Raw genomic sequence first — 13618 nt, 5'->3', positions numbered from 1 at the left:
GTAACAAAAAAACAAAAAAAATATTTTAAGAAGTCAATTAAAAGCGCTTCCCTCCTCTGTTACTCAGATTTCACTTAAAACCTTCTAGTTCTCCGCTTGCCTAGAGTCGTCCAGAAAAAACCAACAGGGTAAACAAGACTTGAATTTCTAATGTTACAAATAAGTATGGAAAAAACCCAAACCTTTAGATATTTTTACATCCCAGAGAAGCATAAAAGGTCACAACCCATTTTTATTTTCCTTACGAAACAAAGGTTTAACTTACATTTGGTAGAGATTCAATGAAGGAATATATGTTGGCTGCTGTGGTTGCCTTTACAATCTTGTCACGTGATACCTCCCTGCTGTTATTTCCATATGCAATGTTCTCAGCAATACAGCAAACAAATAGGATTGGTTCTTGTGAGACTATACCAATCTGAGCTCTAAGCTATTGGATATTTAATACCTTGCATTTTGGCCATCCAGCAGCTAAAAAGTAAGAATATTTAAATTTCAGATGCAGTGAGGCTTTGGCTTACATGAAAAGTCACAGTATCAACTTTTCCATTCTGTATAGCAAATATTACCAATTCTTTGCAAAATATACGATGATTTTGGTGGCTTCAGTTTATATGAAAGGCCATCTCCTCAAAGAAGGCAATTCAAATATCCAATTCCACTTCCTTAGACTAGCTTTCCAATCATGAGCTTTATTCTTGCTAACACTTTGCATATTAATTAAAAAAAAGATACACAAAGCAAACCCTACAAAACACAGAGTAAAATTACAGCCTTTGGGCAAGGGAAAGTTACAGCAGAATAAGTTATGGTCTGAATGTAAGCCACTTTAGTTATACTGTCATAACGCCCCACGTGGACACACAGTGGCTTTTTATGGTTTAGCTTAAACCCCTTCCAAAGCCACACAAGCTGAACTGCAAAAAGGCACTCAGTGTTCACACAGGCAGTTACACCAGTTTAACTATACTAGTATAAAACTTGCCCATGTAGTCAAGCTCTTAGCTTTGGGGCAGGGTGCTTTATAAATAATAGTCAGTTTGAAAAAGTTCCCTTTGACGCAGAGGGGTATAACCGTCTTTATTAGATATAGCAATTTTGTATGGTCACTGAAAGCTGATGATAGACATCTAAAATACTCATTACCTACATCAAAGTGCCAAAAAATCAAAATACCAAAATTTGATAAAATTCCAGAGCATCATGGTGGTAAACAATAGTGCTGTCATAAAAATTAATATAAAAGTGCTTTATAAATGTTAAGTAGGTAGTGTGAGAGGCTTTTTGTTCACCTTGCATTTATTCCAAACCCAGATTATTGTAAGCACTTAGGAAGCATCCATCCTGATGGTATCTGGTGTGAAAGTAGAATGAATTATATTGAAATTATAATTCATTCAAGAAATGCTGCTTGAAAGGTTTGTTGAAATATAGTTGTCAGGAAGAGAAACATTAAGGAGTGTGAGACAATGGGTCCTCAAACTAATTAACTTAGAGCTCCTACTGAGCTAGGAGATTGGTAAATGTTTGTATGCAAATAAGATATGTATGTATATTTGTCAGTTTCTGCTTCCTTTTGTCTCCTATGTTAAACTGGCTTTGGCTTATCCGTATAAATAAGTTAGCTTGAGCTTTTGCAGGGGGCTCACGTATATCTGGGTGCATTGGCAAAGCGCTTTGCTAATAAACAGAGTGGTCTGACAAAGTCAGTGAGTCTTGAATCTGACTTAGACACTGGGTTAAATGGCATAAATGGCTCTTTAAAAGTAAGAGGATCAAAAACACCATACTTCCCTGCTGCTCATAGTTTTAAGACACAGGATGGAGATGGATTTATATTGGGATAGTGTAAATGGGACAGGGTGCTATCCTCAGCGCCTGCTTGGGTTCTTCCAATCAATTACCCAAACCAAATTACTTAAAAACAACCCCCCCCACCACCACTACCACTCTTTTCACAGAGTGCAATCGCTTCTTTGGTCTCTTTTCACACAGGCTCAGGGTCCATATAAGAGCCCAGGCAGGCTTCAGCCTGCCCACATTCAGGAGGCCCGAGCCCTTCTCCCGGTACTTGACTCTCTCCTCAAGGCAGGAACCCTCAGCCCTCCTCCTGGAGCTGGGTTGTACATCAGGACAGCTGCAGGGCCTCAGCCAGCTTCTCCTTTAGCTGCCTCCCCACCCCCAGTCTTTTCACATTTAGGCTTTCAGGATTCAGCAGGCAGGCTCCTCCTGCTGGTGTCTCTCTTGCTATGAGGTAGAAGGCAGCATGTATGCTGGTCCCTTTCCTAAAGCTCATCACTACTGGCTGTGAGAGAGGGGAGCCTTGCCCTGCCCACTCTTCAAAGCTCCTTGTCCAGGTTCCATAAAGAAAGTAGTAATGGTGTTTTCCCTCCCAAATCCTACCAATTCCTGAGGCCACTTCCTCTCTACCAATAGCTGCTATTTCCTAGGTCTTTGCATGCAACAGACCTCCAAAATCTTAAGGTGCCATACCATGAGAGAAGGATGGGCTGACCCATAGGCCCAACTAATCTTAAAGGGACAGACTACCCCGGTCACAAAAGTAGTATCTGCATTACTAATTAAACATTTATGGATTTTTAATAATTCATTAGCCATATCCAAATCCCGCTGAATTAAATGGGAGTCTTTCCACTGACTTCAGTCGACTTTGGATGAAGCCCTGGTTGCAATTTTCATTCATAGATTGTGTTTCCACACTTCCCCTGTCATTTTGAGGTAAGGAAGATTTTGCACTCTGCCTACCGTTGCTATGATTATATATACAGAACCCTAAAAATTCACTAGTGCCTCCCCTTAATCTTCACAAACAATTCAAAAAATCACCTATTACACTCTATTATATTAATAAGAATGGGATAGATACGTTAACACTTAATCAGGTTCTCACAAGGAATCACTTACCATTTCTTCACCAAGAGGATCATAGAATCTCTCAAGCAATAGAATAACAGTGCTCTTTCCACAGGCACTGCTGCCTACGAGCACCAGGGTCTGTCCCTTTTCTACATTAATATTCAAGCCTTGAAGCACTTGGACATCTGGTCAAGTTGGATAGTTAAACATCACTTCTTTGAATGCTGTGTTACCACCAAATAGTTCCTATAATTGAAATAGTAACATCTGATCAATTTTTAGGAGAATTCTGACAGAGCATAAAACAATGTACAGAGAACTAGCAATGGGCCCAATCCTGCTCCCATTTAAATCAATGTGAGTTTTGCCATTTGAGTTCAGTACCATCATGATCTTGCCCGTTTTGTGAGTTTCAAAAATTAACAGAGTAAAAAAAACTAGTTTGGAAACACTGAAATTTTTGCTAGTTCTACTTCACACCAGTTTTAACAAAGCCAATTTTTCAAAAGTAATGGTGATTTTGGGTGCCCAGCTTCAGATCCCCTTAAAGGGTTTGATTTTCAGAGGGTGGGTGTTCAACACTTTCCTTAAATTAGGCCCCTTTAAGAGTCAAGTTAAGCACTAAATATCAATAGTCACTTTTGATGTTCTTGATCTGCATACAAAAGCAATCCTCTTTAAAGTTTTTTTTCAAATTAAATTACAATACAATTATCATTACTGTATATGCAGACAGACAATCAGCATGTCAAACCCGTGATTCCTGGTAAACGTTAACAGAATTTTTCTGACACTTCATTATCATTATTTAAAAATTAGATATGTTATTTAGATGGTAAGTTCCTTGGAGCAAAGTCTTGCCCATCTTTGTCTGCAATGCTATGTACCCATTTGACTTTGTATAAATAATATTCTGAAAGGTTATCTTCCTGTCTGCCTCTTTGAGTAATGCTTGGCTTGATTCATTGTACTTACCTGTGGCTCAGATAAAACAGTAGTATGTATTATTAGCATCCTGCATACAAATTGAATCCAAAACATTTTACAGGGTTAATACAGGCTTGGATTGTATTTCCAATGTCCATGCATGGATCTTCTCCTCCTGCATGGAAAGGGAATCAGCTGCCTCTAAAGCATTGTTCCATTTTCACTGGACTTTGCAGAGGGCTCTCCATAAGGAAACATGAGGAAGGAATGAGCAGTAAGTACAGTTAAGAAGAGGAAGTTACTCACCTTATGCAGTAATGATGATTCTTCAAGATGTGTCCCCCTATGGGTGATCCACTGTAGGTGTGTGCATCCCTGTGCTGCTGATCAGAGAACTTTGGTAGCAGTGTCCATTCAGACTGCACACGCACTGCTCCTCGCCTGCCACAAGGTTAGCCAGCGTGCACGGGCAACCCTCCTCAGTTCCTTCTCTTGGCAGAATCAATGCCAAGAACTCCAAAGTTGAGGGGAGGAGGGTGGATTGTGGAGCACCCACAGGGGCACACATCTCGAAGAACCATCGTAACTGCACAAGGTGAGTAACTTCCTCCTATGGGTGCTCCACTGTAGGTGACTCCTGATCAGTGCCCACCCCTAGAGGCTGGGGCTTTGGAGTCAAGTCCGTTATAGATTATATCACTATGGCACCAAATCTGGCATGTGGAGCCTAGTCCCCAAGGATGGCATAATGTTCTGCAAAGGTATGTGCCGATACCCAGGTAGCTGCTCTGCAGATTTCTAATACAGGGATATCCTTGGAGAAGGCGATGGAAGAGGAGACCGATCTCTTAGAATGCATGCATATTGAAGAGGGGGGTGCTACATTACACATCTGGTAACAGAGCTTGATACAGCTTGAGACCTATTTGGAGAGTCTTTGAGCTGAAATCGCTGTATGTTTTGACCTACAGTAACTCCTCGCTTAACATTGTAGTAATGTTCCTGAAAAATGCTACTTTAAGCAAAATGATGTTAAGTGAATCCAATTTCCCATAAGAATTAATGTAAATGGGGGGGGGTTAAATTCTAGGGAAAATTTTTTTGCCAGACAAAAGACATTATATATACACACACACGCAGTATAAGTTTTAAACAAACAAACAATTTAATACTGTACACAGCAATGATGATTGTGAAGCTCGGTTGAGGTGGTGGAGTCAGAGGGTGAGATATTTCCCAGGGAATGCCTTGGTGCTAAATGATGAACTAACACTCAGCTGAGCCCTCAAATTTAACACATTGTTAATGTAGCCTCATACTCTATAAGGCAGCACGAATGAAGGGAGGAGACACAATAGATGCATGGCAGTGGCTACAAACATTCCCTGCAGAAACTGAACATGATGATGAACCCATGCTATCCCACTGGAGCGCACCACTCCCTCCACTTTCCAAAGTGCCAGATGGTGCATGGATGTGTGAGACAGAGAGACACCGTGTGTGTGCATGTGTCATACAGGGAAAGGTAACCACCTTTCTGTATACAGTGCTATAAAATCCCTCCTGGTCAGAGGCAAAAATCCTTTCACCTGTAAAGGGTTAAGAAGCTAAGGTCACCTCGCTGGCACCTGACCCAAAATGGCCCATGGGGGGGACAAGATTCTTTCAAATCTGGACGGGGGCAGGGGGGGAAGGCTTGTCTGTCTTTGTGATAACTTTGCCGGGAACAGATCAAGGATGCAAGCCTTCCAACTCCTGTAAAGTTAGTAAGTAATCTAGCTAGAAAATGTGTTAGATTTTCTTTTGTTTTTTTGGCTTGTGAAATTTGCTGTGCTGGAGGGAATGTGTATTCCTGTTTTTATGTCTTTTTGTAACTTCAGGTTTTGCCTAGAGGGATTCTCTATGTTCTGAATCTGACTACCCTGTAAAGTATTTACCATCCTGATTTGAGAGGAGATTCTTTTACCAAAACAAATAAATAAAATAAATTCTTTTAAAAACCTGATTGATTTTTCATTGTTCTTAAGGTCCAAGGGTTTGGGTTTGCGTTTGCGTTCACCTGTACCAATTGGTGAGGATATTATTATCAAGCCTTCCCCAGGAAAGGGGGTGTAGGGGAATAGGACTTCAAGTGGTCCTTTCCCTGTTCTTCGTCTAAATCACTTGGTGGTGGCAGCATACTGTTCAAGGACAAGGCAAAGTTTGTACCTTGGGGAAGTTTTAACCTAAGCTGGTAAGAATAAGCTTAGGGGGTCTTTCATGCAGGTCCCCACATCTGTACCCTAGAGTTCAGAGTGGGGAAGGAACCAGAATGTGTGAGACAGACACGCATTGCCCCTTTAAGTATGCTGACTCCACTCTAAGTACACTGCCTTTTTAAGTATATCAGCAAGTTGATACAGCAGCTGCTGCCAGCAAGCTCCCTGTGTTCTGAGCCCTGTCGTGTTGCCCCCCCGCACCCTCCCCACCACTCTGTGGAGATGGGGTACAGGAGCCGGGGGAGGGCGACATCCTGACATCAGCACCCCTCCTTCCCCTAACCCTGATGCACAGCAAGCAGGAGGCTCCCGGGAGAGGGCAGAAGCAACACAGGGCAGTGGGGGAGGGACACCTGAACTGTCCAGCACCTGATAGCCTGCTGGGTGGCTGTCACACAGGGAACTTAGGGGAGCTGATAGGGAGGCTGCCAGCCCACCCTGGTTCCAAGCCCCTACCAGCTAGCTCCAATGGACTGCTCATCCTGCAAGCAGTGGACAAAGCAGGTGGCTTCCAAACAACGTCATAAGGGAGCATTGCACATGTTCTCTAATAGATCAGCAATGAAACGACGTTAACTGAGACAACATTAAGTGAGGAGTTACTGTATCTGAAACAGAGAGAAAGAGTCTCTGAGATTTTCTGAAAGCTCTTGTTCTGTCCAAATAGAAGGCCAAGGCTCTCCTCATGTCAAGCATATGGAGGATGGTTCCCTATTATCCTGATGAGGTTTGGGATAAAAGGTTGGAAATTGAATAAGCTGATTTATATGAAAAGCGGAAGTCACCTTAGGAGTGAATTTTGGATATGGTCTAAGAGTGACTTTGTTGGGGAGGAACACAATAAAGGGGGGACGTGCCAGCAGGGCCGCTATCTCTACCATTACCTCCTCAAGAAGGATAGGGATCAGGAACACCATCTTCACTGAAAGGTGAGTTAATGAACAAGTGGCCATGGGTTCAAATGGTGGTCTAGTCAGTCCTTTGAACACTAGGTTGAGATCCCATTAAGGAGTGGGAAGTCTGGGTTGGGGAAGGAGGATCGCTATGCCTTTCAAACTTCTCATCTGACCATGAAGAGGTAAGATTGAATATCCTCCTACTTCCTGGTGGAAGGTTGCAATTGCTGCTAGGTGAACCTTTAGCGAGCAGATAGAGAGACCCGATTTCTTGAGAATCAATAGGTAGTCCAGGACTACTGGTAGGGTGATGCTTTTGGGCTGACACCAGATTTGAAATCTTTTCCATTTTTGTAGGTAGGTAAGACGAGTAGCTCCTTTTCTACTGTGTAATAACACCTCCTGTACTTCCTCAGAGCAAGATTTCTCTATGTGCTGGAACCACTAGGGAGCCAGGCTTTGAGTCGAAGAATCCACAGGTTGGGATGGAGTGTGTCCCCCTCGTTCTGCGATGATAGCAGTGTCAGTTGTGACAGGTTAGGGTGCCACATCTGCCTGGGCCAGGTGGGAACAAGGTGGGATGTTTGCTTTCTCTCTTTTCACTTTCAATAGGACTTTCAGTATTAGAGGGAATGGGGGGAAAGGTGTAAAGAAGACCCCTGTCCCATGGGAAGAGGAAAGCATCCCCCATGGAGCGTTGTCCAATCCCCACTCTGGAGCAGTACTGAAGGCAGTTTTTGTTCTGGTAAGTAACGATCAGGTCTACTGTCGGTGTCCCTCATTGCTGGAATATGTCGTGTAGGACATCGAATTTATTTCCCATTCGTGGTAGAGTGGGAACTTGCAGCTGAGGTTGTCCACTGTTGTGTTGTGTACGCCCAGCAGATAGGCTGCTGATATTATCACATTGTGGGAAATGTACCAGTTCTTCTTCACGTGCTTGTTCACATTCATTCCAATCAGGTGTGCACGTGCCACGTGCACGGTCATCAGAAACTTTTTCCCTTAGCAGCTCCTGTCGGGATGGCTAGGGAGCCCCCTGGAGTGGTGCCTTTATGGCGCTCAATATATGAACCTGCCGACTTGACCCCCCTTCAGTTCCTTCTTACCATCCATGGCAGCGTTGGAACAGTCTCTTGCTTGCTTCACAAGTGCTCCCTTAGCCTAGATACTTGTTCTTCTTGGTTTATTGTTTTGTAGTCGTAGTATTAGCGTAGTTATAGTTAGTTACTATAGAGGGTGTGAGCAGGATAGTTCCCATCTCCTCACCCCTTTCGGGGCTCTGGGGCATGCCGGTGTCATCGTCTGGCTGGCCTCCCCCTGAAGTGCTAGCAGTCCTTCCACAGGAACCTGGAGAACATCTCCATTCCCTTTGGCAGTTAGCCCTGAATGAGCTGAGCTGCTCCCTTTCAGATCTATGTTCCAACGGGAGCATGCCCAGCAGAACCTCCTCAGCCCACAAAGTAAGATTAATCCCTCTTGAACCACTGTGCGGCTGGTACACCCTGTCACGTGGTCTTGCCCATGAACACCCCTCCCGCCCCCCTCCCCGAAACACACACTGCTCCTCAGCTCAAAATGGTACATCTACCCCACCGCCTTCATGTGGCAGATTTGAAAAATAAAACATACATTTTGTGCAAAACAAAAGTTTATTGAGAAAATGGTTACAGGAAAAGAAGTTTAGTTAGTATTCTGTTTACATGAAGTAGACATGAAAATTGCATGCCCGGAAAGTTAGAGACTATACACTCCCCATTGCGGTAAAAGTGTCCTGTAATAATGCATTGTTTCAGGAAAAGAGCTTTACCGTTGGGATTGCCAAGCTCCTAATGGCTTTTGGCAGGCTTACATAGAGAAAGACTGGGAAGAGCGAATGCTTCACAAAATCATTGCAGAACCCTATCTTTCCCCTGCTACTGCTCTTTCACTATGTCTGTAGGGGAGATAAAGCAGAATCTAAAACTGAAAAATTGCTCAGTTATGGTCATTCCTCCCAGTGTAGCATGCAACTCCCTTCAACTCTTGCAGCACTTCTGGGGGACCATCTTGATGAGTAACTTCATAGCATATCTCACTGGTCTGCCTTTTGCCTTTTTGAATAAGGCCATTCTCTTCCTCCTAGTTCTTTGCCTCAATGTAATATCACTGGTTTCAGAGTAACAGCCGTGTTAGTCTGTATTCGCAAAAAGAAAAGGAGTACTTGTGGCACCTTAGAGACTAACCAATTTATTTGAGCATGAGCTTTCGTGAGCTACAGCTCACTTCATCGGATGCATACTGTGGAAACTGCAGAAGACATTATATACACAGAGACCATGAAACAATACCTCCTCCCACCCCACTCTCCTGCTGGTAATAGCTTATCTAAAGTGATCATCAAGGTGGGCCATTTCCAGCACAAATCCAGGTTCTCTCACCCCCCCCACCCCCCTCTAAAAACCACACATACAAACTCACTCTCCTGCTGGTAATAGCTCATCCAAACTGACCACTCTCCTTACAATGTGCATGATAATCAAGGTGGGCCATTTCCAGCATAAATCCAAGTTTAACCAGAACATCTGGGGGGGGAGGGGTGGTTGGAAAAAACAAAGGGAAATAGGCTACCTCGCATAATGACTTAAATAGAGACTGGGAGTGGCTAAGCCTAAATTAATAGTATCCAATTTGCAAATGAATTCCAATTCAGCAGTTTCTCGCTGGAGTCTGGATTTGAAGTTTTTTTGCTGTAAGATAGCGACCTTCATGTCTGTGATTGCGTGACCAGAGAGATTGAAGTGTTCTCCGACTGGTTTATGAATGTTATAATTCTTGACATCCGATTTGTGTCCATTTATTCTTTTACGTAGAGACTGTCCAGTTTGACTAATGTACATGGCAGAGGGGCATTGCTGGCACATGATGGCATATATCACATTGGTGGATGTGCAGGTGAACGAGCCTCTGATAGCGTGGCTGATGTTGTTAAGCCCTGTGATGGTGTCCCCTGAATAGATATGTGGGCACGGTTGGCAATGGGCTTTGTTGCAAGGATAGGTTCCTGGGTTAGTGGTTCTGTTGTGTGGTATGTGGTTGTTGGTGAGTATTCGCTTCAGGTTGGGGGGCTGTCTGTAGGCAAGGACTGGCCTGTCTCCCAAGATTTGTGAGAGTGTTGGGTCATCCTTCAGGATAGGTTGTAGATCCTTAATAATGCGTTGGAGGGGTTTTAGTTGGGGACTGAAGGTGACGGCTAGTGGCGTTCTGTTATTTTCTTTGTTAGGCCTGTCCTGTAGTAGGTGACTTCTGGGAACTCTTCTGGCTCTATCAATCTGTTTCTTCACTTCCGCAGGTGGGTATTGTAGTTGTAAGAGTGCTTGATAGAGATCTTGTAGGTGTTTGTCTCTGTCTGAGGGGTTGGAGCAAATGCAGTTGTATCGCAGAGCTTGGCTGTAGACGATGGATCGTGTGGTGTGGTCAGGGTGAAAGCTGGAGGCATGTAGGTAGGAATAGCGGTCAGTAGGTTTCCGGTATAGGGTGGTGTTTATGTGACCATTGTTTATTAGCACTGTAGTGTCCAGGAAGTGGATCTCTTGTGTGGACTGGACCAGGCTGAGGTTGATGGTGGGATGGAAATTGAGGAATTCCACCATGATTTCAACAATTTCCAAAAAATCTGCATTACATCAGCAATCTTCCAGTCATCTGGTATAGAGGATGATTTAAGCAATAGGTTATATACCAGTTAGTAGCAGGCCAGATTAACCTTTTGTGGGCCTGATGCCAAACATCTGTGGGCCCCCATGGAGGCAATGTAGCAAGGCATAGGGAAGTCAGTCCCCAGAGCAAGGGGCCAGCCAGGGGCAATGGGGCATGGCATGGGTAGCCCCACTATGCCCAGCCCAGTACGAGGGCACTATTTACAAACCGGCAGTTGCCAGACACACAGTGGCCCGCCTGGCCCTGTGCTGCCAGCATACCCCTTCCCCTCGGGGGATGGGCCCATGTTGCGCCACACAGACCCCAACACTCCCCCGACTCCCTATGGCCAGAGCCCCCCCGACCCACTATGCCCAGCACCCACCCCAGACCCCTCCACAAATGCACACACACCCCCTGCACCGTTGTCCTGCCCCACTGGCTGAGACTGGCCAGGCTTCTGCACCAGTCCCAGGTGGCTCAGCTCCGGGAAGGCCCCACAGGTGGTGGGAAGCAGGGACTGCTCGGAGCCGGAGGTGCACTGGGGTCTGTCCAGGGGGCAGAGAGAAGCAGGGGGGTGGGGATGGAAATGGAGATAGAGGGGAGCCCTCAGCCAGCTGGCGGGCAGGCTGAGAGGAGCAAGTGGTGGACGGGGGAGCCAGCAGGGTCTCGGGGTGCAATACAAGTGGAGTAGGCTAGGCCCCCTTCTGAGCATGGGCCTGGCTCCATGGCAACACTGGCGCCATTGTAAACCCAGCACTGGTTAGTAGTTCTAAACTTTTATGTCTAAATTCCTTCAGAACACTTGGGGGGATTGCCACCTGGTCCTGGTGACTTAGTCTTGATAAATTTACCCATTTGCACTAACACCTCCTTTATTGACACCTCAGTCTGAGACAGTTCCTCAAATTTGTCACCTAAAAAGAATGGCTCAAGCGTGGGGACCTCCCTCACATCCTCTGGAGTGGAGATCAATGCAAAGAATTCATTTAGCTTCTTCACAATGGCATTGTCTTCCTTGAGTAACAGCCGTGTTAGTCTGTATTCGCAAAAAGAAAAGGAGTACTTGTGGCACCTTAGAGACTAACCAATTTATTTGAGCATGAGCTTTCGTGAGCTACAGCTTGCATCCGATGAAGTGTAGCTGTAGCTCACGAAAGCTTATGCTCAAATAAATTGGTTAGTCTCTAAGGTGCCACAAGTACTCCTTTTCTTCTTCCTTGAGTGTTCAGCAGCCCCACTGAGCGTTTGGCAGGCTTCCTGCTTCTGATATAGTTAAAAAATGTGCTATTAGTTTGTGTGTGTTCTGCAGTTGCTCTTCAAATTCTTTTTTTTTGCCTGCTTAATTATACGTTTACACTTTACTTGCCACAGTTTATGCTCATTTCAATTTTCCTCAACAGGACTGACTTCCAATTTTGTAATGATTTGTTTTTGTCTCTAATCGCCTTTTTCACTCTGTTGTTTATCCTTAGGGACATTGTTTTGGTCTTCTGTTTTTAATTTGGCATATACATGGAGAAACTAAATTATATCTTAAGTTGTAAGATGCTACATGCTTGAATGAAGAAAAAAAGAAGGCTTTAATTAAACATCCTCAAGAGTTTAAAAACCATCTTCGTTCTTGCTTCAACTGTCGTGAACATACATAGAACTGACAAATATTCACATTGTACAGCAAAATCTCTAACAAGCACATTTTGCCAAAAAACAAACCTCTTGTCTCAAGCTACCAGTCTGAACTAGTCCCAATATTTTGTTGAAATAGCGTTAACTTTATAATCAGGTAAATACACACACCGTCTTGTCAAAGCGAAGAAGAATAAAGCCAGCAAGCAATTTAGGCCGGGTCCTTGGGAGGCTGCTAAACAGCCATTTTTAAAGGCGCTGAGTCAGGAGGGAGACTCCCATCCTTCGTTTTTAATCCTACTGCAGCCCCAAAGCCAGGCAACCCCCCCGTACCGAGGACGGGCGCACAGCCTGCCGTGCTGCCAGCGGCCACCAAAGCCACCACGGGTCAGGCCACGCGCAGAGTCCCCCTCTCAGCCCTGCGGGCACGCTGCCCAGGGCGACGGCGACCAGCCAGCTGCGCGCCCAGGGGCTGGGATCCAGAGGGCGGAGCAGGGGATTCACCTGCCCAAGGCGGGGCGCGGGGGTGGAAAGCGATTTCAGCCGCGCCGACGGAGGCGGGCACAGCCCGGCGCTGGGGGCAGCGAAGGAGGGGAACTCGCCTCCCCAGAGGGCGGGCACGAGACAGAGGCAGAGCGGGGAGGAGCCGCGGGGCTGGGGAGTCACCTGCAGACGGTGATCAGGTTCCTCCTCTCCACCGCCGCGTTGCGGGACTGGACGCTCTTCCTACGGGCCGAGACGTTCAGCCCCCCCAGGCTCAGGGAAGCCATCGCCGCGGGCGGCAGGTGGAGCCACAGGGGCTGGCGCGGAGCCTTTGTTCCCGGCCTCCTGCTCTCCGGGCTGCCACCGCCGCCCCCCAGGGGAGGACGAGGCCCCCGTGTCTCCCCCTCCTGGTGCCGGTGTCTGAACGGCAGGTGCTGCTGCGCATCCGGCCGGCACAGGCAGGGAAGGAGCCGGGGTCCCCCGCCCTCGGCAGCCGGAGCAACCGCGGCGCCTTTGAGTCGCAGCTGCCAGGACCGCAGAGCACCGGCTCCGCCAGCCAATCAAAAGGCAGGAGGGGGCGCAGCACAGGGCGGCAGATGCTTCAAAGGGGCGCGTGCTTTTAAGAGAGCCAACTGTCAAGTGCGCGAAGAGGCGGCTTGGGGCGCGTGGGGAATTAAGCGAGGAGGCGGAGCCGGGACACCGTGGGGGCGGGGCGTCGGTAGGCGGGAGGTGCGGGCTATGAGGGGCACCTGCCAGCAGAGAATAGGGCGGAGTGCCCCTGAGGCACTCTGTCATGGTGTGCCTAGGACCCTGGTTGGTCCTGGGGAATTACCTGACCAGACAAAGCTTGGTGGGCCAATATCCCTTGGA

At 46.4% G+C, this 13618-nt stretch overlaps 1 protein-coding gene across 3 annotated transcripts in view; it reads right to left on the bottom strand.

Moving 5' to 3' along the window:
* Window positions 1-13328, bottom strand: part of OLAH (oleoyl-ACP hydrolase) — a 114928-nt gene extending 101600 nt beyond the window's left edge. For 2 of the 3 annotated variants that reach the window (XR_012638314.1, XM_074945989.1), the window contains exons 1-3: window positions 12932-13328; window positions 2926-3123; window positions 266-471 (exon numbers count right to left, since the gene is read on the bottom strand). Coding sequence is in view for 1 of the 3 variants with exons in the window: in XM_074945988.1 (XP_074802089.1) it covers window positions 9565-10590 (1026 nt within the window). In the remaining 2 variants the exon portion in view is untranslated. Of the gene's footprint in view, window positions 1-265; window positions 472-2925; window positions 3124-9459; window positions 10643-12931 lie in introns of those variants that run through there. The other variant, XM_074945988.1, reaches the window with a different exon arrangement.
* Window positions 13329-13618: the final 290 nt, after the last annotated feature.

Source organism: Natator depressus, chromosome 2 (genome assembly GCF_965152275.1).
Source record: "Natator depressus isolate rNatDep1 chromosome 2, rNatDep2.hap1, whole genome shotgun sequence".
Classification (NCBI taxonomy): Eukaryota; Metazoa; Chordata; order Testudines; family Cheloniidae; genus Natator; species Natator depressus.
This window is presented reverse-complemented; position numbering and strand designations above follow the sequence as displayed.